The 25,893-nt window shown below is 30.3% G+C and overlaps 1 protein-coding gene across 1 annotated transcript; it reads left to right on the forward strand.

Moving 5' to 3' along the window:
* The first annotated feature begins 13,839 nt into the window (after positions 1–13,839).
* LOC137837179 (plastidic glucose transporter 4-like) lies at positions 13,840–25,893 on the forward strand. The gene is made up of 14 exons (XM_068646070.1): positions 13,840–14,108; positions 14,282–14,545; positions 15,718–15,832; positions 16,002–16,069; positions 16,561–16,693; positions 16,776–16,875; positions 16,960–17,072; positions 18,235–18,328; positions 20,649–20,802; positions 21,759–21,905; positions 22,016–22,089; positions 24,476–24,564; positions 24,695–24,809; positions 25,430–25,893. Exons 2-14 carry the CDS (start codon positions 14,287–14,289, stop codon positions 25,610–25,612), a joined length of 1,644 nt encoding a protein of 547 aa, XP_068502171.1. The 5' UTR covers positions 13,840–14,108; positions 14,282–14,286; the 3' UTR covers positions 25,613–25,893.

The raw sequence follows: 25,893 nt of genomic DNA on the forward strand, positions 1-25,893 counted from the left end.
GACGCCAATCACACTTGGCGGACTACCACACTTCCGCTTGGGAAGACGACTATTGGTTGTCGTTGGGTTTACAAGATAAAGCACAAATCAGAAGGGGTCTATTGACCGGTACAAGGCACGCTTAGTTGCCAAAGGGTACACACAATTAGAAGGCCTTGACTTCATAGATACTTTTGCCCCTGTTGCAAAATTGACAACATTGTGTCTACTACTTGCTGTTGCTGCTTCCAATGATTGGATTCTCAAACAACTTGGTGTTAATAACGCATTTTTACATGGAGATCTCCTTGAGGAAGTGTATATGCAACCACCACCCGGTCTCACTCTCCCCTCATCAAACCACGTTTGCAAACTCCAAAGATCTCTCTATGGTCTTCGTCAAGCTAGCCGACAATGGTATGCCAAATTATCTAATTTCTTGCTTTCACATAATTACACATTATCATCTGCTGATCATTCATTATTTTTAAAACGCACTCATACTAAACTCACTGCTCTTCTTGTATATGTGGATGATATTGTACTTGCTGGAAACGATGATGAGGAAATCACTCATATCACTAAGTTGTTGGATCAATAATTCATAATTAAAAATTTAGGGGACCTCACATATTTCTTGGGATTGGAAGTAGCTCGCAACAAATCTGGTTTACATATCAGTCAAAAAAAGTACACACTAGATCTTCTTCATGAAAGGAGAATGCTGGATTGTGCCCCCATGCCTACACCCATGTTTCATTCCTCCCGCCTTTCTTCCACGGACAACGTCCAACTAAATGAAGAAGAATCATCTACCTACCGCTGACTTATTTGACGGCTGATCTATCTCACCAACACACGGCCTGACATAGCCTTCAGTGTCAACAACTTAAGTCAGTTCGTCTCTTCTCCTACAAAGCACCATGAATAAGTTATTTTTCGCATCCTAAGGTACCTTAAGGGTAATCCTGGCTTGGGAATTTTTCTCCACAAGAACAGTAACAACCAACTTCGAGGCTATAGTGATTCTGATTGGGCCACATGTTCTGAAACCAGAAAATTTGTTACTAGCTTTGCCATTTTCTTGGGTGAGTCTCTTATATCATGGAAGTCCAAGAAACAACCTACTATCTCAAGAAGTTCTTCAGAAACCGAGTATAGAGCTCTTGCAGCAACCACTTGTGAAATTCAGTGGCTGACTTACATTCTTAAGGATCTTGGTATCCCTTACATTGAACCTACAATTATATTCTGTGACAATCAGTCAGTAATTCATATTGCCTCAAATCAGGTTTTTCATGAACGGACGAAGCACATAGAGATTGACTGTCATATTGTCCGAGAGAAAATTAATGTTGGTCTTCTCAAGCTGCTTCCAATCACTTCCTCCATGCAAACTACTGACATCCTCACTAAACCACTAGCTGTTTCCACCTTTACTGTTCTCAAGTCCAAACTGGGAATGCAAAATATCTATACCCAGCTTGAGGGGGGGTGTTAGTTAGCATATTTCATCATTCATGGAGTTCTTTCGCATAATCAACACAGAGGATTTATTTCTATTAGTAAGTGCCTACAAATTAGTAGGTGCCTACAACCCCTATAGGCTAATTCTTCCCATACCAGTTATGACATACATCCAACACTGAAAAAAAAATTGTTTGTTTTACCCTTACTTTTTTAATATTTATATTCACAACATAAGTAAGACAGTTCCGAATATATAAATCTGGAACTGAGATTTGTCTTCCGGATATGACAATCCGTAGAATAATAATGTCTTCCGAATGTTAAATTTGGAAGTTTTTTTTTTATTCTAAATGTAAAAGCCTGAAAAAGATGACAATGATAATTTGAAGTTTTAAAATAAATGATGGGTGTAAATCAAAATTGATGTGGTGCAAGAAGAACTAGCCTCACTTATATAATGGCCTAACTGCGGCTACCCAATCTACACTCTCTAATCATTTTTCTTTGAAATTATCCATCTTAACTTTCTAGTTGGAGAAAAATTGATAAGGTGAAAATATTCTTTTGGTACTACTTGCAGTTCTAATTCAATATTCTTCATTTAAATATTATTTTTTTCAAGTTTCCTTATACTATCAAGCTCTTTTCATTAGTTGGAAGAACTCTGTAATTTTCAAAGTTTCCACTAAACTCTTAATAGTTAGTCATCTTAATATTTAGTCATATCAATCGTAGTTGTTTTTACAATTTATGAGATCGAATATCCACTATCAAAGCACTTTGAGTCTTCCGTCTTTTTTTCTCCTTCAACCATCTTTTCTATATGTGAAGTATCTGCATTTACGGACACTCACATTCAAGTCAATTGAGATGTTTATATGATTAATCAGATCAAAAATAGAAAGTCTTCCTCTATTTATACTGTTTTATTTGATTTTATATTTTACAAATAATTCCTTAATATACTTTATAATTCTTAATTAGGATTAACTCAGCTAATCAAGAGACTTTGTGATGAATAAGTTGATCAAGAAGCCGAGTTTTCATATATATGTATGTGAGCAACTCGGTCTCACGGTTCCGGATAGAACAATAGCAATTAGATTTTTTTTCTTTAACACTTTCAAAATGTATTAACTATATATATATATATATACATATATATATATACATATATATATATATATAATTTTTAAAACTTAAGTTTATATGTTATTATATTAAATTTGTTAAATATTAAAAGAACCTCGGTTCAAGGGTATCAGATTTCCAACACCACAAAACCAAAAAAAAAATGCAGATTTCTGTTGATGTAGAGTGAAAGAATCCATTATTGTAAATAAATTGGGTGGTTTGAATAGAGTATCTCTCTTATTGCGTTTATTAAAATCTATGAATATATTCGAAATAAAAAAAGAAGAAGAAAGACTTTAAGTTTAGTTGAAAAGTAAATCAAATTAGAGTTATTGGGTTTACTTGAATGGGTAGTTTTCCTTTTAAAAAAGAGAGTTTGTGTAATATATTGAGAATGGAAGATGATTGAATTTAGTGGATAGACATGAACAGGTGACAGAGTGGAAAGCAAAATGATAAGGATTTCCATGGCATCCACCACGCCCTTCTTGTCAACTCATGCTTCTTCACAAACCTACCTTCATTCTTAGTTTTGCGTCACTTTCCCGCCAAACCCGCACCACACATACTATTATGTGTATATGCGGAGTGGTCTTAGATTTCTGCAAAATTTCGCACTGTTTTGGTTTTTTTTTTTATGTTGGTGTTTGAAATTTTTGAAATGTATGTGTTTGGTTATTTGGTGTTTTTTAGGTTTTTAGGTTTTTAGAGTGGACTGTGCATTTGCCTGTTTGGTTTGGAGAGTACTCTTAAACGTTGAATTATGTATTTATTGTATAAATGTTGATCTACCTCTGAAGTGGTTCACATTTATATATCTGTTATTGTTGATAAAAAAATGTATAAATACGAATAAATACACATATTTTTAAAATAGGAACTTTACTCATTTAAACGTACTTTTTTCCATTTTTTTTATCAAAATAGATAATTTTATAAGCTAATTATTAAAATAACACAAATTTTAAAAGATTATAGAAAGTTGTGACAAGTTCACACGACTTTACCGTAAAGAAGATATGTTAAGTTAGCACGAATTCAATATTGGAATTGTGATAAGATGACACGACTTTAATGTTATAGTGAAGTCGTATTAAGATAACATAATTACAGTGTATTTGATTCGAAATTGTGCTAAGGTGACATGATCACAGTGTAATTGTATCTCAACTAAAAATATCAATTGAAGTCGTGTTACCGACTTCAATAATAAATAAAATTTGATTACTCTAAAATTGTATCAAAATAATATGACTTACCAATTTTAATATTTTTTAAATTTTTATTATTTTAGTAATTAACCATAAAATTATCCTAGTTGAATAAAAAACTATTTTTACTTAATTTTCTTCTCATTAAATATTAAACAATAAAACAATATATGATAAGTTACATCATTAGATACGTCTTAGGTGTTTGCATAAATGTTTGTCAACAATTATAAGGGTGTTCATGACCAATTCAAAAATCTAAAATAAACTAACTTAATTAATTAAGCTAGTTTACTTTCTACGTCAAATAATTTAATATGAACCAAATTAATTAAATTAAATAGAGATTGAATTGGGTGTAAATTTGTAATGCTAATTACACATGAAATCAATCATTTAACTTTTTTAATGCTAATTACACATGAAATTTTATAAAATAATTATGTATTTTTTTATAATTTTTGTTATTATTTACGTGATGTAAGTCAATATAATACAAAAGTGTTGTTTTTTTTAATACGTAACTATGTATGAATTTTTTAATCAAATTATTTATTTTTATTCTTTATCTCAAAATATAATTTAGTTTATAATTAAATCCCGTAAAATATTTAATGGGTCATTTTAATAAAATTTCTCTTAATTTACCTCTAATTTAGTTTAGTTTGATTTAATGAAATATTAACCCAGAAGTAAATCAAACTAATTTTGCATTAACCAGTTGTGTGTTTGTGAGTCGTATACATCTTGTAATTGTAGAATTTGTTCATGGTTTTTTGAGCTTTAAGATTACAACAAATTAAACTAAAATTGGATTTTGATTTATAAGTTATTTTCATTCTTAATATTTAATACATGGTTTGATTTCAAAATTACTTTTAGGAAACCAAAAATCAAATTATTAATGTAGGATGAAGATGTACTAAGATGTCAAATGTGTACGTGGTCGAGATGTTCTTGAAATATTATTTGCACAGTCTAATTACTAGTAATATTAATTTATAAAGAAAGGGATTAGTCTAATTATTAGAAAATTTAATTTATAAAGAAAGGAGTCTACACAAAAGAAGTTTATCATCTATAATAAAACAAATAGAATTTATTGTCCGAGTAACTTTTCTCAACAAAAAATTCAAAACAAAAAACAATTAAAACTTTACCAAAAGTAGAAAAGAATTGGGCGAATGACTTATTTTGTGTACGACATGTGACACACTGGAAGCACGTTTTCTCACATGGCTTCTTCACACATCACGTTGTCTTCTCACATGCATTCTTCACATACATGCTAATTGTTTTAGCAAAAATGTGCTACATAGTGTGTAAATTCTGAGCGGAATTCAAAGCCAAGTGTCTTTCACCAAAGAAATTTTAATCACTAGACAATTTTTTTTAATATAAATATTATTAATATTATTAATATCATTTATATTATTAGTATTATTTATATTGTTAATTATTCATAATATATACTGAATTAAATATATATGTAAAATATCTGTATGTAATATTCACTTTATATACGAATTTAGATCCGTATATAATAATCGGTATGTAAATGGACAATTTTTTTTTATAGTATTTGGTGTCATGAGATTTTTTTACGGTTTTTAATTGTATTTAAGTATGATTAACTTTTCTTATTTCAAATCTTAGTGACATCAAATTTTTATTAGGATTTTTAACTTCATTTCTATATGATTATCTTTTACCTTTGATTAAATTCTTTTATTTTCTCATGGTCTAGGTTGAGGACATGATGTTGATGCTACTTCTGAGAGAAATCCTAAAATTGTAATGTAACATTTCATAAATTTGTCAATTGTGCACATGTCGAATACTAAAAATTTGTTACAGATTTTCCCTAATACATGTTATAAACTTTTATTGGATACTTTTGTTAAAGCTTTTTCGTACATTGTTCCTTTCGGTTATGGTTATATTGGCGGGTACATTTGAATTTCAATTTGAAATTTGAAATTTGAAATGGTAAAGTCATTAGTGTCATAATTAAGTAATATTACATATAAAAAGATAGACACTTATGAATTTTAATTCATAAAATAGTTATAATTCAAACCCTAATTTAGGAATTTGAACATTTTTACATATTTTTTATTATAAGATGAATGTGAACGATTTATTCCTAAATTTCTGTTAATTTTAGAATTCTAAGGAAAAATGAAGATAAAAGGGCTAAAGGAGGGTGGATAAGATGAAAAGACAAAGTTGGAACATCCAAAACTCGCTCAAACTCGCCTAAGTAAGATCACTCTAGAGGAACTTGCCCAATACTCGCCTAAGCGAGTTCACTCCAGTGAAGTTGAGCTTTTTCTCGTCAAACTCGCTTAAGGGAGATGTCACTTAGCCCAAGCCCAATTAGGTTAAATAAAAGGCGTAAGAGATAACCCTAAACATCATTGGGAGAATATAGAGAGATAGAAAATTCTAGAGGAGGTAGTTGTCAAGGAGAAATATCTTGGATCTTCTTTACTTTCTTTCCATGTTTGTAATGACCAAATTGAGTGGTTAATTCTTCCCTTAGGGATTGAGGGTAATTTGGTCAAACTCTTATGTATTGAGGTGATATTTATTTATAATATTATGTTTTTGATTGATGATTGATATTGTCATTTTATTATTAAAGTTTGAATCTTTATTCATGATTTTGATCTTTGTAACATTTGTTCATAATGATAATGAGTTTTTATAAACATGCGAAGAATTGATATTTAGGAGACTATCTTAATAATTTTGTATGTGAGGAATTAATATGAATGATTTTTATATGAGTATCAATGTCAATCAAGATGAAATGTTATATGTTTTTATTCATTGAAAATACAAATAAGTGAGAAGGATGAACCTCAATCCCAATTTTCCTAATTGACTAATCCAAATCATTTACTTTGCTTGTATTTAATTTCTTACAAATTCATTATACATAATCTTTCAACAAACTTTTACATATTGTCTTATATTTAGTGAATGTTATACTTGAGATTTTAGAATTGTTCCTTGTGAGTTTGATATCTGTCCTTAGAGACAAATTATTACTTCTTACTCGATACACGTACTGCAAAATAGTCACCATAAAGACATATATTTATTAATTTTTTATTTATTTATTTTTTCTTTAACAAGTAATAATTTTTTTATTGTTGTTTAACCACTTTCTTTCGCAACTACTGATTTGAGTGTACTTTAATGACTTGAACACAATTTTGTCATTGGGAGAACTACAAAACGTTATGACTAATATCGAATTTGTGAAAGTCAAGGTTTTTCAGGGTAGGTAATTTTAAAAAAGAATTATGTTTTCTTTGTTAGTTATACATAAATTTTCCATCATTTCAATTCAATTATATGTTATTTTAAGTTTAGATTAGGTATGTCTCCAAATTGTTTGGACTATACCAAAATTGTTTATAACATGGACTCCAAAGAGAAAGCAAAACTTAAGAAAATGTGAGTTCAAAAAATTATTTATTTACAAAATTTATTATGATAATTATTATAGTATAAATGGGTGACGTAATATAACCAGATGTTTAAACTATGTAGGATGATTCAATCTACTAACCATCCTTCATAGGGATTGAGTCAGTTGTCTGAAGGTGGTAAATATAACCTCGAAGATGAGTTCCTGCACTTGAGTCCTTAAAATACTATTCAAGGACTAAAAGATTGCAAGGAGGTACGACTATATTGTTGTGTCATTCAAATCGAAAAGGATTATGTACGTTTTAAGGTGATAACTATTTTTATTTTGTCAGAGGAAACACTTTTGTGGTTATGGATACTATGCAACATATTGTAGATCATGATGATTGGTGGTAGACAACTTTTATGCAATAAAGTAGTGTATCCAGATTCTAAGATGTTCTTTTGTCAAAAGTGTAACAAACATGTAATCAAAGTTCAATTAAAGTATTCTTCATATCTATTTTTTACTTTTATTTTTTATTGATATTTTAGTTTGTAATGAGTTTTTAATTGTTAATTGTCTATTTCAGGTATAAGATCAAGGTGCATGTTATTGATGATACAAATTCAACTACTTTTGTTCTTTTTGCAGGAATGCTACAACCCTGATAAAAAAGCTTGTGCGTAAATATTTGAATCTCATGGTAAAGTTAAGTTTTAAACATTTTTTGTCTATTGATGTAGTTATATAATGTTTATCTATTGAATTACTTAATCACTTTATGGATTTATTTGTATGAATTCAGAACATTGCATCTGGTGTTATATCCAAAGAGTTTGTTGTATTGATGATAAAGTTATTTTGTTTAAAGTTCACTACACAAAGGAACAATCTTTCAAATTTGATCATTCATTTTGACTAAAGAAAGTTTGTACTGATAATTCTATCATACAAAACTTCTATGATAGTGGTGTGGAAATTGTGGTACGAACGTTATTATTGTTAGCTTATTTTAGTATGTATTTGGATATTGATATTGGTATTTTATCTTTTGAAGGATATATATTCACATCATATTTCAGATGTTCAATTTTGTCATAGATTATGCTTTCATTTGTATAACTGATTTTTTCTAACTTTTTGTAACTACGTTGAGGTAATAAGTTCATTTGGTCAAAACTCAAATTCTGACACTTACAAAAATAAACATTTATATATTTTTTTTATTATTTTTGTGTGATTGTTTTTGTTGCTTTCGTTATGTTTTGCCATCGTTGGCAAACTTACATGTACCTTATTGTTTTAAGTTCCATACTTTAGTTTGACAATTTTTTGTTGTTGTCTTTTCTAAAATGTGTTGGTATAATAATGTTATATGCATAACACACAAAAATTTATAGCAACACAAAGACACCTCAACACAAATTATTTTTGTTCATATGCACCAAATGAGCAAGTTATCGACTTCCTACTAGCACACTATGAATCAATCTGAAAACCACGTACTGACTTATAATCAATAAAAGAGAGTTTCATAGGTGGAGGTTTGCATTCTGAAGCTAAGAATTTGCAGGTGAAGTTAGGGGTTCAAGTCTTACATTATATAAGGCGAAAATTGATTTCCTAGAATTGATTCATGATATGCTTGGACCTTGATTTATGTTGTTTTTATTATGTTTCGCACTTTTAATAATAACTTGCATAATTCATTTTTTACTTTTATTTTTTAAGACATCACATGCTCTCTTATTTAAAATGTGTTAAATTATAAACTCATGTGTTTAACACAAAAATAATGGTAGTTAGAACAAAACCTCATTCATATTTCATGTTTTATTGTTCATCTTTTTTCTATTATGTATCATCATTTTGCTTTGTAGGTTTGAGTTTATTATGTATGTTATTGTAATAACTTGCATAATTCTTTTGTTCAGTTTTATTCTTTAAGTCATGATGTGCTGCCTTATTTATAATGTGTTGAATTATAAACTCACGTGCTCAACACAAAAATAATGGCAACTACACCTTAAACACAAAAATATTTCATGTTTTATTCTTCCTGTTTCTTTTTTTATGTTTCACACTTTGATTTGTAGTTGTGTGTTTATTTGTTGTCACTATTAGATGTATGTTATTATAATGTTTTGTAGGTGTGTGTTTATTGATTGTCACAGTTAGATATATGTTATTGTAATAACTTGCATAATTTTCTTTTTGACTTTTATTTTTTAAGTTATCATGAGTTGCCTTATTTTAATTGTGTTGAATTATAAATTATAAATATAAATTTGTGTGCTCAACATAAAAATAGTGGCAACTACAAAAAAAAAATCATATTTCAAAGCACATTCATTTTTCATGTTTATTGTTCCTGTTTGTCTTGTTGTGTTTTGGCACTTTGCTTTGTAGTTATGTGTTTATTCATTGTCAGTGTTAGATGTATATTATTGTAATAACTTGCATAATTCACTTTTATTTGTAAAGTCATCTTGTGATGCCTTATTTAAAATGTGTTGAGTTACAGGCTTGTGTTTTATCCGGAGATACATTATTTTCATTGTAGTTTATGCTTACGCTATGCAGAACATTTAAAATGACATAACCCATTTTTCAGTTTTTTCCAATACATATAAAAAGAGTGTCTTAGCTTTCAGAGTCGTGGAAAAATAATCTTTTAGAGTGATAAATAATTTATGCATGATTTAATAATATATCAATTCAATATTAATGTTAGTACATTAGTATATTAAATATGTTATTAAAAGAAAATATAATTATATTAGATGCATATATATATATATATATATATATATATATAACATCTTGAAAGTTGTTTCATGCAAACAAATTTTATGGAAAATGTGGTATGTTAATGTTACTGAGTCAACCAACTAAATCATATCTTTGCTTTTCGTTGAAGAGGAAAAAAGCAACTTGTGAAGGCTTGTTTAACTTTATTGTGTTTAGGAGGATTTGTTAAAGAAGTCACACACATTTAATACTAAAGAGAAGAACATTTAATGCATCTCAAAGCTTCAAGCATGGTCAGACACAAGAAGAAGTAGAAGTAGAAGAAGACCCTCACAACAAATCCTATTCAAAGGATTTACAACGATTCTTTTCTTCACAACTCTATATATAGAATATCTTTGTGAAGAATGAAGGTTGAAAAAAGTCTTTCAACAAAAATGAGAACAAACTCTTGAATTTCTTGATTAATCCTTAGTCTTGTAGTTGTGAGGAAGAACATTGTTTGTATTCCTAACTATCTAGAAGAGTGAATAATCTTTGCATTTTTTGTAGGAGTAACCTCTCTTTCTAGTAACAACACTATAATTTTTTAGATCACTTTTAGTGTAAACCTTTGTGTTTTAACCAATAGTATTCATGTTCTAAACAATACTTGCTGGTTTAGTTATGAGAGTTTGTGTTCTAAAGAATATTCAATTTTAGTCATGAGTGACTATGTTCCAAAAAATATTTAGTTTTAGTCATGAGTGACTATGTTCCAATATTTAGTTTTATCCAAAAGTGACCATGTTCTAAATAATACTTAGTGGTTTAGTTAGGAGTGGTTGGATTCCAAATAATACCCGTCTTAGCTAGGAATGATTATGCTCCAAAAATATTGAGGGTTGTTATCCCAAAATGGTTTAATGTCCAAAAAATACTTAGGTTGTTTTAGCCAAGAGTGATTGAGGTCCAAACAATACTTACTTGTATCTTCGTAGTATTAGTTTGCTTAATAAAACTTGTATTAACTAAAAAGAGATAATTTGGATTATTAGGTATAAAAATATTGTGTAAATCTCTTTAATTCCTTATTTTTTAGATTAGATATTATTAATATACTTCTAACCTAAAAAAAATAGTTTTAAACGATTTTTAAAAATGTGTCTATCAAACTTGATGTTGTGTTTGGCATTAAACACGTTTAAGAAAAAAAACTACTTAATAATACATTTGTAAAGTATAAAGTTCACACTGATGTATCCATTAAACAAAACTTTACAAAAAATCTTCAAAATTCTTAAAACACAGTTTAACCTTATTATATTTTAACCTAATATTTAAATTTTTACCACAAAATCATTATATTTAAGTAGAACTTATTCTTTATTCTTAATTTTAACTCCAATTGAACTTTGCATTAATTGGCAACATATAATATTTATAATAAAACAATATTAATTATGTAACTATTTTGTATTATCCAAATACAACTTAATTTCTTATTTTAAAAAAAAAATTGCAGTAAAATTTATTTATATAATGTAACATTTCAAAATGACAATTTTAAAAAAGGTAAAAAATAATAAAAGAAACTCTCATGCTTCCTTTGATAAAGAGAAAACGAAAAGAAATGAAAAAAAGTGCTTATTTAGTTGAAAATAATAAGTAAAAATTGATTTTGTTTATTATTTTTAAAAGTATTTTTAATCATGCATACGCAACTTTATATAATAGAAAATTTTCCTACCATATTTAATATTTCTATTTTATTTTTAATTATATTTAAAAGTATAAAAAAAAAGAAAACATATCCTAAGGGTGTGTTGTTAGAGATCACATCGACTAAAAATTAAAGTCTTTCATTGTATATAAGTGGGTGCAAACCTCACTCCATTGAATCATGGAGTTGAGTTAGACTTAAAGTTCACTTTATAACATGCGTCTTTTCTACTAGTTAAAATAATTATAATAAAAATATTTTTACAATAAATTGTAAACGTGCTAAATTATTATATATATATAACATTAAAAAATAATTATATTTTTAAGAAGGTAGTCCTTTATTTCTTGACCCACCAGGAAGATCTTTTAAATGCATGAAAAAAATAACTGCTTTTTCCCGTGAATAGCTTCTGACACCATATTTCTTAAAATTCCAAAAATAACAAATAGTACACACAAAATTGTAACTAGGACCACTCCTTGCAGGCGCCGCCACAAAAAGACAGTATTCAAACAGAAACAAAAGTGCGACACGTGCACTCTCGCCGCCACGCCAACGCAACTCCTCATTCGGTAATCTAATCCTAAAATTACCACGTAAGATAATCCTCTGTTTTTATTTTGTCTTTTTTCTTTCTAGAACCCAACAAATTCAGATCAATAATCACAAGTATATGTTTTGTTCTTTTTGAAAATACCCAATCAATCAATTTTTTATATGTTTATCGGGTTGTTTTTAATTAAAATTAATCTTTTTATTGAGAAGTTAAATTTTATATGATTTTTTTTTTTATATTTTGAGTAACAGTTAGTCATTTTAATTTAAGTAATACTACAAATTAACAACTTTTACATAAAATGAATTTTATTAAACAATTTGAATAAAACATGTTAACTCTATATGTCAATTCAAGATTAAAATAATTCTTTAACAAAAAATTTCGAGAGAAATAATGAGAGTAGATGGTTTAAGAATTTTGTTTTTAAATTATAGTTTTCGAATGGTCATACATTTGAAAAATGGAGACAATTTATAATAGTTTACTACAATTGAAGTATATTTAAATCTTCTTCAAGACTTAAATTGTTTCACTATATTTTAAAACATTATATAAATATTTTTAGTATCATTTTGTTTCATGATAAATATATAAAATTATTCTTAACTATTGTTTTTATCTCTTAAAGATTATAAATATACTTGGACCTTCAATCATTTTTAGTTTTCACAAATATTTTATCACTATCATTGCTTTTTAAAACAAAAAACAAAAAAACATGATATAAGAATAACTCTCTATAAGATGATATAAAACTAAAAACATAAAACTTTACTAAAGTTAAAGATTTAAAGAAAAATATCATTCTCTATTTCATGTTTATTAGACAATTTAAAATAATTTACCCAAAGAGAAGCTTAATAAGAATTAAAGACCTAGTGTAATTCACATAAGAGTGAGTTATGTATGCATTGTTTAATTTCTATTTATAAATGTTCTAAATAAAAATGATTGAAGGTTGTATAAAAATATTTTGTTCACTTTTTGAACTTTAAAACAATTTTGTAATTTTTTAGTTGACACCATTCTTCTAGGACTCAACTTCCCAGTACAAATTATTTTTAGTATTAAACATTTCTTTATTGCACTAATAACACCAAATCTACGATAAATTTTCAAAATGGTTTAATGTAATGTGTTTAAATTTTCATCAGTATTCAAAAAGTAGGTATTTAGAGCTTATTAGATAAATTAACAAATTCAAAAATAAATTAGTGTCGTTTTTTAGATGATTTGTCCTAATTATTGTCTAATTAATTACTCATGTCCTTCTTAATTCAAATATGATTTTAAAGTAATTATAAAGTTAAGAGTTTATCGTAAAAAAATAATTTCTGCTGACAACGTTAGACTTTGGAGTTTAATAGATATATATTGTAATATAAATTTTTTATATTGGTAATTATTAAGAAATATTTTTGATATAGTTTTTAAAATTCTGATAAAAACAATAAAAAAAAGTTATTAGATTTTTTTATAGGAGATTATAGACATTCCAGAAACAATGTTACTTGAATTCGGATAAAACTAATATTTGTAAGAAATCAAATTCTTTAAATATTTAACATAATTATTTAATCAAAACTGAATCTGATGATGAATCGAAAGAACACGTACTGATGAGTCATCACTTATTTATAATTGGATGGATAATTTATCTAAGTATTTTTTTATAATACATAAATAGTTGAAATCTTCATCAGCTTCATCTTAGTGTTTGGTTTCACTCAAGCGATTCTTTCAAAGTTCCTTCCTTCAGAAAACGCAAATCCCGAAAAAAACATTGCTTGATCTCTTCATAGTGAACGTGAGCACTCTAAAGTACAAAACTTTAATCACCCTTTTCTTATTTCTGTGTCACCCTTTTACAAGGTAATCCATCTGTTACTTTATTTTCTTTCACGATTCCATCTTAGTTCATTTGCATTAGCGGTGGCATTTTTTTTTTTATTTCTCCGCACCATTTCAACATATTTTGTACATTTACATATAATTGTTCAAAAATTCTATGTTTTGATTTAATGGGTGTTTGAATTTTCTATCAGATAGCATGCATGCATCAACTTTTGGTGTTAAAGGAGTCACTTTGGGGGTTCCAAAACGAAGGGGGTTGGTGGATTTTGTGGAGTTCAGAAATGGGAGTGTTTTGAGACATAGTAGAGTGTCCATGGCAAAGAGTAACACCGATCTCTGCGGGTTAAGGCTTGGTTCTGCCACTATGGAAACTAAGCTAATTGGTACTAGCGTTGGTTTTGGTGGCATTTTTGGGTCATCCGTTAAGCCCAGATCAGTGAGGGTTATGACTTCGGGTTTGTATGCAGTTGCTGATGGTTTTGATTTTGTTTGGTTTATTAGCTATTGTGAATTATTTTCGGATTGCATTTGTCTTGCCTGTGATGTGTATATAATGTACTTGATTCATGTAGATGGACCGAGTGTTGTTTTGCTTAATGATGCCATTTTAGCTTTCTGTTGAATTGCATTGATGTTTTATTTCTAGCAAGGCTATACTTGTCTATGTGTGTTAACTATCGTTTTTGTTGTTGCTATTGTTTGTTGACTGAGGTAGTTAAGTCTGTTGCTCGATTTCCCCAACATGAAATCTGCATGATGAATGATGTGAATCTTGTGGTTTGTAATCCAGTTCATACATGAATGTTTAATTTGAACATGAGGGAATTCAAATTTTATGGATAATACTCCTTTGTAGAATATCTTAAAAGTTTATACTGTGGAATTCATCTTTTAGAATTGCGTTTTTTTTTTCTTGTTGGCTCTTAGTTTCATATGTGATGATTCTGAAAACACAGAATTTTTAGTGCTAAAGTTTCAAAATCTATGAACAACTTTTGCTACTTTTGTCAGCTTACAGTGTAAATCTCACTTGTATTTGTGATTTGAATCACTCAATATGGTACTATTCAGCTGGCCAGTGATACATATCATGTGATGCATAGCAGTTGATTTTGGATTGTGCAATATGTGAATGGATCAGTGGGATTCTGTATCATTAATACAAATTACATCTTTTTATTACCTCTTTTCTTTTTTACTTTTCTTTAGCCATTTCTCATAAGGAAACGATGGAGCACAACTCAATGCACTTGATTATTTTTCTGCTTTGACTTTGTTCAATGCATTATATTTGGTTTTTCCATTGCTTCATTTTTAGTTTTATGAAATAGAAGCTTCACACACTCACTTGTGACTTCTGATTTTGTTGTGAGATTTTTATGGTTAATATGTTATTATCAATTTCTAGTTTAAACCTAATACATTGAGAACTAAAAAAGATATGCCATTCATACATATATTTCAGTTTTTTTTTGCATTGCCTCTTAGAATTCTATATAATTTTATGATTCACAATGCAAAAGTTAGCTTGACAATTCAGATTTGAATTGCAATTTGATAACTTTCTAGCTGTTACATATATTTATATGTTCTTACAGATACTCATAGCAAGTAAATTGAGTTGCAGATGGAAACACCGAGGATGTTGTCCCAGCTACCATTCAAAGCAGATCTTCTGGAACTGTTCTACCCTATGTTGGTGTTGCTTGCCTTGGAGCCATTTTATTTGGCTACCATCTTGGGTATGTATAAAATCTTCCTATTTGCATGTGGGTCAATAGACTATAATGCATCAAGTCATTTCTTTGTGCTGCTATCTATGTTATAATATTTTCATGTATAACTGTGACTAATTTTCATTCAATAATATCTCTGTGTTGGATAACTCTGACAATGTGATGTTTGATGTAGGGTGGTAAATGGTGCTCTTGAATACCTCGCAAAGGATCTAGGAATAACTGAAAATACTGTTCTACAAGGTTCATGTTTTATATATGTGTGTGTATAGATCTATCTATCTACCTATGTAAATTACTTTGAAGTTTTTTATTGATTTAATAAGTAACAAAAATTTATATATGAAAATGCAATTTGTTTTGGCACTCATAAAGGGAAGATTTTCAGTATCGATGACTGTAGTGTACATGCTAATGGTACTGTCAACATAAGTAGAAAATTAACCTAGCTTTGTTGGAAAAAACGCAAGTCCCACATTGACTTGAGATAATGCAAAAATATAGCATATAAGTGGGGTCAATCATCACCCTACAAGATAATTTTGTACAGTTGAGTTAGGCCTAGACCACTTTGTAATAAGCTGTATGAAACAGGTTTGAATGAATATTTTATGAAAGTTCCAGCTTACAAGTCCCACTCTGTTACTGTTAACTTTTTAGAAGTTCTAACTTGACTTGCATATGCTCCATCAATAATTTTCTCTTGATTATCATGAGTGAAAATCCCTGAACAGGCTGGATTGTCAGCACACTTCTTGCTGGTGCCACTGCTGGTTCATTTACTGGTGGATCATTGGCTGACAAATTTGGAAGAACTAGGACTTTTCAATTAGCTGCAATCCCTCTAGCAATTGGAGCATTTCTTAGGTCTGTCAGTTAGTATTTAGGACAGGGTTTTGTCTTTCTATACTTTTGAAATCTGACATTATAAGCTATGATAAATTTACAGTGCTACAGCCCAGAGTGTTCAGCCAATGATCATTGGTCGGTTACTTGCTGGTGTAGGAATTGGTGTTACATCTGCTATAGTACCACTATACATATCTGAGGTGCTTTATTAATTATTCTTATCTTTGTGATCATGTCTACATAAGATAATAAGATATCGATCTACATGTCCTTCTTATGGGCAGATTTCACCAACCGAAGTCCGTGGTGCACTAGGTTCTGTTAATCAACTTTTTATATGTATTGGGATTCTTCTGGCACTGGTAGCTGGGCTGCCTCTGGCTGGAAACCCTTCATGGTATTTACTTGTTTCACCTTACTGCTTTTTTTCCTCTTTTAAGTGGGGATAGGGTGTGTAAGTTTTCACCTAACCTCTTTTTTGAGCTGTTTATTTCTTCTGGTGATTAATATCATATAGAGATGGTAAAATGCTACAAGAAAGTAGAGATATTTTTTTGTGGGAAATAAATGAAGTGATAGAAGGAAACATGATCATAGAAGAGAGAAATTTGTCAAGATTTTAAGGACATTCCTCTGTCCGTATCTATATCCCAAGTATTTTCTCAATAAGAATTGATGTCAGGGATTTTATTGGAGCTAAACATTAGTTATTTTCTAGTAGTTTGATTTCCTTAGTTTATAATATTAGACTTAGAAAAGATGCAGATCACAAGTCTCTGTTCTTCTCTGGAGAAATAAACAGCTCAAAAAGAGGTTAGGTGAAAACTTACACACCCCATCCCCACTTAAATAGTGATGATACAATCTGAGTTTTAGCCCTAAAACTTGCTATTATAAATGCTATCTTGCAGATCTGCTAACTACTTATGGAGACAATTACATAATTATAGCAGTACAAGATTTGTAACCAACAAATTTGCACCAATAATAACAAATATTCTGCAGTGTACACCAATTGATATAAAATATTCTGCAATATTTTTCAATCTACACCAAAGTAAATGTTATGCTAATCAATTCCCCTGACAGAAATATGAAGTCCTAATGTTAGTGGCAATTTGCAAACACGTGCTTTGCGATAAAAGTGCAGTTACTGATTCATACTTTAGATATTGAAATTTGGACACTACAATGAAGGATAGCGAAGTATTCATCAATCAAGCAATATGAAAATTTGGTGCACACAAAAATCTAGTTAATCCAATATAGGGCTTAAATATCAATATTTGAAATTAGACCTGGTATTTTCACATTACAGAAGTAATAGCTTTGACCCAATATGTATGGATTCACCGGAAAGTTTTACACCTCTGCACATATTTCTTTTAAAAAATTATTTCTTTTAAATAATTGATTGTGTTAGTTTTGAAGTTAAATTCATATTTCCATGGTGTCTTCATGGTTTACTATATAGTTTCATCTTATGGGATCCAGATAAATTTGCTGGTTAGTTTTCTATTTCCTCTAGCTCATTTGATTTTTTAATTATATTTTATCAGGTGGAGGACAATGTTTGGCATTGCAGTAGTTCCATCTGTTCTGTTAGCACTAGGAATGGCTATTTCTCCAGAAAGTCCACGCTGGCTTTTTCAGGTTTTCCTGCAATTCTGTAGTATCCTTTAAATTCATAATGACAGTTAAACTACAGTAAACAATACTTTTAGACACATCAATACTTTTTTATTAAGTCTTACAATTCACAAAGATAGTTTCTTAATTTGGTTCACAAGATACCAATTCAAGAAGCTCAAAACCATTATGTGAATATATCTCCACTATTATCCCGCAACCTGGTCTCTTTTTTTTTCCATACAATAATACCTCCCATTTCTAGACATAAGTTGAAAGTAATGTACGTAAACCAAATATTCAACCCTTTTTGGATCTAATTTGTTTCTCTTCAAAGAACAAATGAAGGACTATTCATTCCAATTCCTCTTATAGCATGAGGAAGACTATTGCTGCTCAAGCTACTATAAGACATGCTTACTATTTGGAAGTATTGATGACTACTCTAGTTGCTTAAGTGCATCAAACAAGATTTTACAATTAATATAGTGTTAAGGATTAACCTAGATCGAGTTCACAAGGTGTATTGGTGTTTAGTCTTATTTTCAATTTTAATTTTAGAATTATGTTTGGGGATTTTTTGTTGTTTCCATTATTCTAAAATCTAGGAAAACCAATGGTTAATTCTCTATTTTTCTTCTTAGTTCATCGTCTAATGATGAATTTTAGGACTATTTGGAACCACAAAACAGTACTTATATGAATTCCTAAACATTCATATTTCAAATTGCTAATACGAATTGATTCACTCTATTCAATTCAAATTAGACTTATGAATTCAATTGAAAAAAGAAGTAGTCATATAATTGAAAGAGTTTCACCGAACAAAATCAATTACACTTCAAGAACATTGAAATCTAAACATTTAGAACTATAGAAAACCAAATCTCAGCCAATGAACCAAGAATCAGATCAGAAAATTAACCTAGAAATCTAGAAAGCCATAAAGAGAACAGTTAACTGCAGAAAATTAACTTGCATGATTAGAAAGTAAAGAGAATAAAGAGAATGAATTGGTTTGGTTCCCATGTTGTTTTTCTTTTTGTTTCTTTTTTAATAATACTTTATCCATCTTAACAGCAAGTGATTGTTGAGCTGCCAACCTACTTGGGATCTCATACTTCATAGTGATGCTTTCAGGTGGGTAGCCTTTAGAGAGAAAAAAATTGATTAAAAATTGCAAAACATGAACTGAATTAAATTATTAAATCTGAAAGTGCTCCAAATGTAGAAGAAAGCTTGTAAAGAACAATGGAAACTAGAGAGAAACTTCGAATTCTAAAAGGAAAAATTTGGAAAGTGTTTAAAGAGAATGAAAACTAGATGAACTATCTAAAACAAGTCTCCCTCTAAAGTGACTTTACAAACACCTATATATAGTGTTCAATACTGCAAAAAGTCACACAAGGCCTATGTAGAAAGCCGGCTCAATTTTGAGTTGATTCTTGACTTGCTGACCTTTTCCAGATCTGCACAAATTCACTCAGTGAAATGTAATTTGTTGAGTGGATTATTCGTTAGATCTATCATTGCGCTCTGAAGTGATTTTGCTGGGCGAAGCTATATTGCTGAGTGAGTGGCAGTTAAAACAGTTATTTGCAACTTTGTTGATCTGCGCTGGGGGGGGTTCTTGTTTTGAAAGTTCTTTGCCTAGGTTTATGTATTCATACACCTATTCAAAGAAGATTAATCAATATCAATGCAAATATACATAATTAAGGTCTTTTCTTACTAATCTTTCTTTTATGACTCATTTACAAAACAAAACAAAGCTAAAAATGAATATTTATGCACTAAAAGGGGTAAACAGTCCAATTAACTATGCTAAAAGTGTGCATAAAACACATTCATCAAGTATCCAAGCCAATTCTTAGAAAAAATAAAAATAAAACATTGGATACATTTCCAATACGTATTTGGAAGCATTCTAAAAGTATCTTTGAAAAAAGTCATTTTTGAAGTATTCAGGCTCCAAAGCTAAACACCCTCTTGGTTGGGGCTGCAATGTAGGTAATCTCCAACGAGAACACAATTACACAAGCTAGGATTGATTGCAATTAAGGCAAATTTATTTTCCAACATAATCCGACAAGTCATATATATTATATATAAATGATGTGTCTTATATGTATGTTAAGATATACTTAGAGGCTTAAAAACACTATCAGTTTCCTTAATGCTCAAACTGAATTGAAACTTAAGTGTTGTGATACTAATATTTTGGTATAAAAGTCAACATAGTACATACATATTGTGCATAGATAACTAATGTGTATTTGTCAAGAGTTTAATGCCGTAATTTTATTGTAGGTTTTCTGAGAATATTCCATGTATTATTTTACAGCAAGGAAAACTCGCTGAAGCTGAAAAGGCTATTAAAACACTTTATGGAAAAGAAAGAGTTGCCACAGTTATGCTTGACTTATCAACAGCAAGTCAAGGTTCATCTGAGCCTGAAGCAGGGTGGTTTGATCTGTTTAGTAGCCGATATTGGAAAGGTATCCTAAAATTCAGTTCTGATTCTGACTGATTATAGTTTTGATAACACTTGACAAAAAATGATAATACTAACCTAAATATCTTGAAGGCCATTTCATAGAAAAATCTTTTCTTTAAGCTTGTTGGTGTAAAGGAAGTTCAATGTAAAAACCACATTGATTGTAATAGTTATCCAGCTTGATGCTTCATGCAAATCCGTTATCTTGTTTCAATGTAAACCACATTGATCAGACCTGATAATCCTTAGACTTCCCGTTGATGTTTGATTTTCTTGAGGCCCTTCTTACATTTGTATGAAGAGTTATTATTTAATCTAATATATTTGTGTGAAGAATTATTATTAAATGATAATACTATTTGTAAAAGATTTGATTTGATCTTTAGTGATTAGGGAAATATTTACAACTGATAATTAGGAATATTCTTCATTATTAGGTTTACCTATATTATACTTGGAATGATTATAAATAAAGTATTTACATGTGTGATTAAACACACAATTCATAATAAGAGTGACACTCCTTGTGGTATCATAGAGCTAGGTTTCTCATATAAAAAATTGATTCTCATTTTGTGAGAGAGAAGGTGCTCTATGGACAAATTATCACTAACTTTGTCAACTCATGTAACCAACTTGCAAACATGCTCTCCAAAGCCCTGAAGAGCTCTTGAATTTATCACATTTGTAAACAGCTTGACTCATGACATTAAGTATAGCTGATAATTAGGAATGTTCAGTATTATTAGTCTTTTATTAGGTTTCCCTATATTATACTTTGAATGATTATAAATAAAGGATTCACAAATATGATTAAACACACAATTCAGAACAACAGAGAAACTTTTATTATCATGGTTTATGTTTTAATTTCACTGACCAACTAACTTTTTAGTCTACTTTATGCATTCTTATATGAAATAGTATAGCACTTCCTTAAAATGTGCCTTGTTGCAGTTGTCAGTGTAGGGGCAGCACTTTTTTTGTTCCAGCAACTGGCTGGAATAAATGCTGTAGTGTATTATTCAACTTCTGTTTTCCGTAGTGCTGGAATTGCGTCTGATGTTGCAGCAAGTGCCTTGGTTGGTGCATCAAATGTTTTTGGTTAGTATTATTTAATCATAAAATGTTTATTCCACATATAATAAAAAAAGGTTATTGTACATGTTGTGCACGCAAATTACTGTTTCTGATTTATGTTTTGTTTGTTGCAGGAACTGCTATCGCTTCCTCCTTAATGGACAAACAAGGAAGGAAAAGTCTCCTTATCATAAGCTTTAGTGGGATGGTAATAATTACTTTCCTCACACATCTGTTTGAGGCAAAGCTCAAAAATGTTAGATATACATGATAGATTCGTGATATCCCTGAAACATCACAAGTAAAATTGTCAAAAGTTAAGCTTTGAGGGCCTAATGCCTTACCTGGCTAAACTTGTTCAGAGCAAAGGAAGTAATCTTCCATTAGTGCAGTGGCATAATGCATGGTCGGCTTTTGTGTTCAAATATATCTTTTCACCTCAAATATAATTTTGGGCACATGAGCATGTTGATAAGTTAGAAACTATATCCTGTTAGCCTTCAACACTATCGAAAAATAGAAAAAGAGTAAAATGATTTATTGATTAGATCTGAAAATGTACAAAAGGCAGTGAGTATATGTGTATAAGAGCAGAGTATAGTCCCTAACTGACAGGTGTTCAGTTGTAAACAACTACAACTGACAGCTGTTCAGTTGTAACCTACTAACAAACCACTAACTTGCAGCTGTTCAGTTGTAACTAACTAACAAACTACTAACTGGCAGCTGTTAGATGTATCAAACAAATAGAAACTTAACGAGATATTACAAGGTCAGAGAAAAGTATATCTCTAACATCCCTTGCAAGCTCAAAGTGGGTGAGACAGTGGCAACTCCACCAACTTGAGCTGGGACCTAAGAAAAAGAATGTTGTTGGTGAGGTATAGCTGAAGAGAGATGTTGAATGCCTAGATAGATCACAGCCAAGAGGTTGAATGCCTATCAGTAGCATCACAAAAGGCACTGATAGGGTGGAGGCTGGTGAGGTATAGCTGAAGAGAGATGTAAGCCACATTGTAAAGTACCTTTGAGAAATCTTAGGTTTCATTTGACCGAAATCCAATGAGATTCCAAGGTGCAGACATAAATTGGCATACTTTGTTGACAGAAAAATGAATCTCTGGCCTGGTAATGGTGAGAGACGTATTGGAGTGTACGTGTACCAACAACTGACCTATAGAACGATGGATGAGGACAAAAATTTGAACCTTGGTTAGAGAGTTTAGAACCAGAAAACATAGGAGAGGAGACCGGTCTGGCCTCAACCATATTTATTTTAGATAGTAGGTCCTTTGTATATTTGGTATGCATTAGAACAAGTGGCACCAGACTGTTGGCATACTTTAATACCAATAAAATAAGAGGCACCTAATTATTTGGGAGAAAAGACAAAGTGTAGTTTGTGAATGAGATGCTAAACCATGGAGGTGGATCTTTTAGTTATTATGATGTCATCCACGTAAACTAATAAATAAACTGTGCAGTTTTTCTGATGATAGACGAATAGAGAAGGATCACACTTGCTATCTTTTTAATCAAGCTGCTGTAAGGTGATGTTGAGTCTCTCAAACCAGGCTTGTAGAGTTTGTTTCGGACCTTAAATGGCTTTTTGAAGCCTGCAAAGCCAAGAAGTATGTTTGGCTTCAAATCTTGGAGGTTGAGACATGTAAACTTCGTCATCAAGAAGCCCATTGCTAAAATCTAGCTGAAACAAAGACCACTTATAAGTAAAAGCAAGGGTTAATATCATCATCCAGATGGAGACAGGTTTGTTGACTGGAGAAAGGGTCTCATTGAAGTCAAAGCCATGTTGATTTTCTTATGAACAGTATCATCAGGGTTTTCGCTAACATGAAACAACCATTTACAAACAATTGCATGTCTGTAAGGAGAAAAGATGAACTACTGACCAGATTCCCTTGTAATGAAGAGCAAGAAACTCTTTTTGCATAGCTAGCAGCAAACCACTTTGGATCTTACAAAGCAGTTTCTTTGACACTTTGGTTCTGCAAGAGCAAGGAGAAGTGTTGGGTTAATTAACAAAGTGTCAAGGAGAATTTTGAGAAGTTGATGTAAGGAGTTACACTTTATTCTTTCCACTTCTCTCACTTCCCCTTTCTCATGATGCTTATACTTTCTATTCTTGAAGGAAGGAAAGGCAGTTTTCAAGCATTGTGATGTTTGATTTCATTTTATGCTTACATGTTAGAAGCATAATTAGGTTGGTAGGTTTGGGTCTATTCTTTGTTGCTTAAATGAACACATATATAACTCAATTCTTTTATAGTTCAAACTATTTGTTGGAGATCCCATATCAACTAGAGATAAGGACATTTCTTAAGCCGATTTTATAAGGTTGAGTTAAGCTTAAAGTCCACTTCTTAATATTATTTTAGAGAGTCACTCACTCCGGGATAAGATGATGTTTTTTGAATTTATGTTTCTGTTTGGTGTAATCAAACTAAATCTTCATCCTAATGGGTTAGTTTAATTTCTGCTGTTTTATAATTTATTTGACTTATTGAGAGCTGTGTAAATAAATTATCCTGCATTTTTCATTCATATAATTGACAGACTTTTAATCTCTGCCCCAGGCTGCTTCTATGTTGCTTCTTTCTCTGTCTTTTACTTGGAAGGTTCTTGTACCATACTCTGGCCCCCTTGCTGTCCTTGGGACTGTTCTGTAAGTCATTTAATTCTTTAAACGATAGTGATTCCATTCACTGAAAGACTTGAACTTAAATGAACTTTTAGGTTCTTTTATTAATTAAGCTTTTCATTTCTGATGACTATGATTTATGAATCTTAACCAGCTATGTCCTATCCTTCTCTCTTGGTGCTGGACCTGTACCTGCCCTTCTTCTACCGGAAATCTTTGCTTCTAGAATTAGAGCAAAAGCAGTTTCTTTGTCATTAGGCACACATTGGGTGAGTAACTTCATTGTGGAATCTAATATTTTACCTGTGGTTTATACCTTTATCTTGCCATAAATTTTTGAAATTATACTAAACTAACAAACTAAATTTTGGTAGTGTCTAAATGTAGCTGCCTGTGATCTTACCAAACATAAAAACAAACAAAGAAACACTGTTTTGCCTTCCAAATTGATTTTCAGAATGCTATGGTTGAAGAATCATTCCCCTAGAAAATAGCTTCATTATGAATTTCCTCATCCAATATTTTGCCCCAGAAGTTCCTTGGATCTTTCTCATCCAATATTTAGTTATGATGTATACTGGCATTATACTTAGGGTTTGTTTGGAGAGATCTGTGGAATTACTTATAGGAGAGAAAAATAAGAAGAAAAAAATAAAACAAGTTTCTTCATAAACTAAAATTAACTGATCCCCTAAAGTTAAAAAATAAAAATTTAGAAAAACTATAAGAGAATTTATAAAGAAATTCTTTTCATTTTTCCTTGTTACTTTTATTCTAGAAGTGCTTATGAAGAAGCTAGGCTAAACATATATTCATTGCAATACTGGTTTTATTAGTTGCGTAGATAGTAATTTGACAATGAAACTATGAATGTGTTTGGTCTTAACAGATCTCCAACTTTGTCATTGGCCTCTACTTCTTGAGTGTTGTAAACAAGTTTGGTATCAGCACCGTTTACTTGGGTTTCTCGGCTGTTTGTGTTCTTGCTGTTTTATACATAGCTGGAAATGTTGTGGAAACAAAGGGTCGATCATTGGAGGAAATAGAAAGAGCTCTGAGTTCTTCAGCATGAAAATCTCCCAAAAAATGCATGTGTTCATAGTTCCTTCTCACAGAATGCTTTATGCTCTTGCCACCACTTACACTGATTGACTGGTTTACTTTAACCAAATTTTGCTCATGTGCAATATTGGAACAAAATTGTGAGCTTTGGTTAATCATCTGTATTCAGTACTATCTTTTGGAACTTACAGTTTTTGTCACCATGTATGGTAGATAACTGCAAGAACATGTCAAATTGAATAAAGTAGACATCCTCTCTTCAAAACTGAGAGTGATAATTTTCTGGATCTA

The sequence above is a fragment of the Phaseolus vulgaris genome, chromosome 4, assembly GCF_000499845.2.
Source record: "Phaseolus vulgaris cultivar G19833 chromosome 4, P. vulgaris v2.0, whole genome shotgun sequence".
Lineage (NCBI taxonomy): Eukaryota > Viridiplantae > Streptophyta > Magnoliopsida > Fabales > Fabaceae > Phaseolus > Phaseolus vulgaris.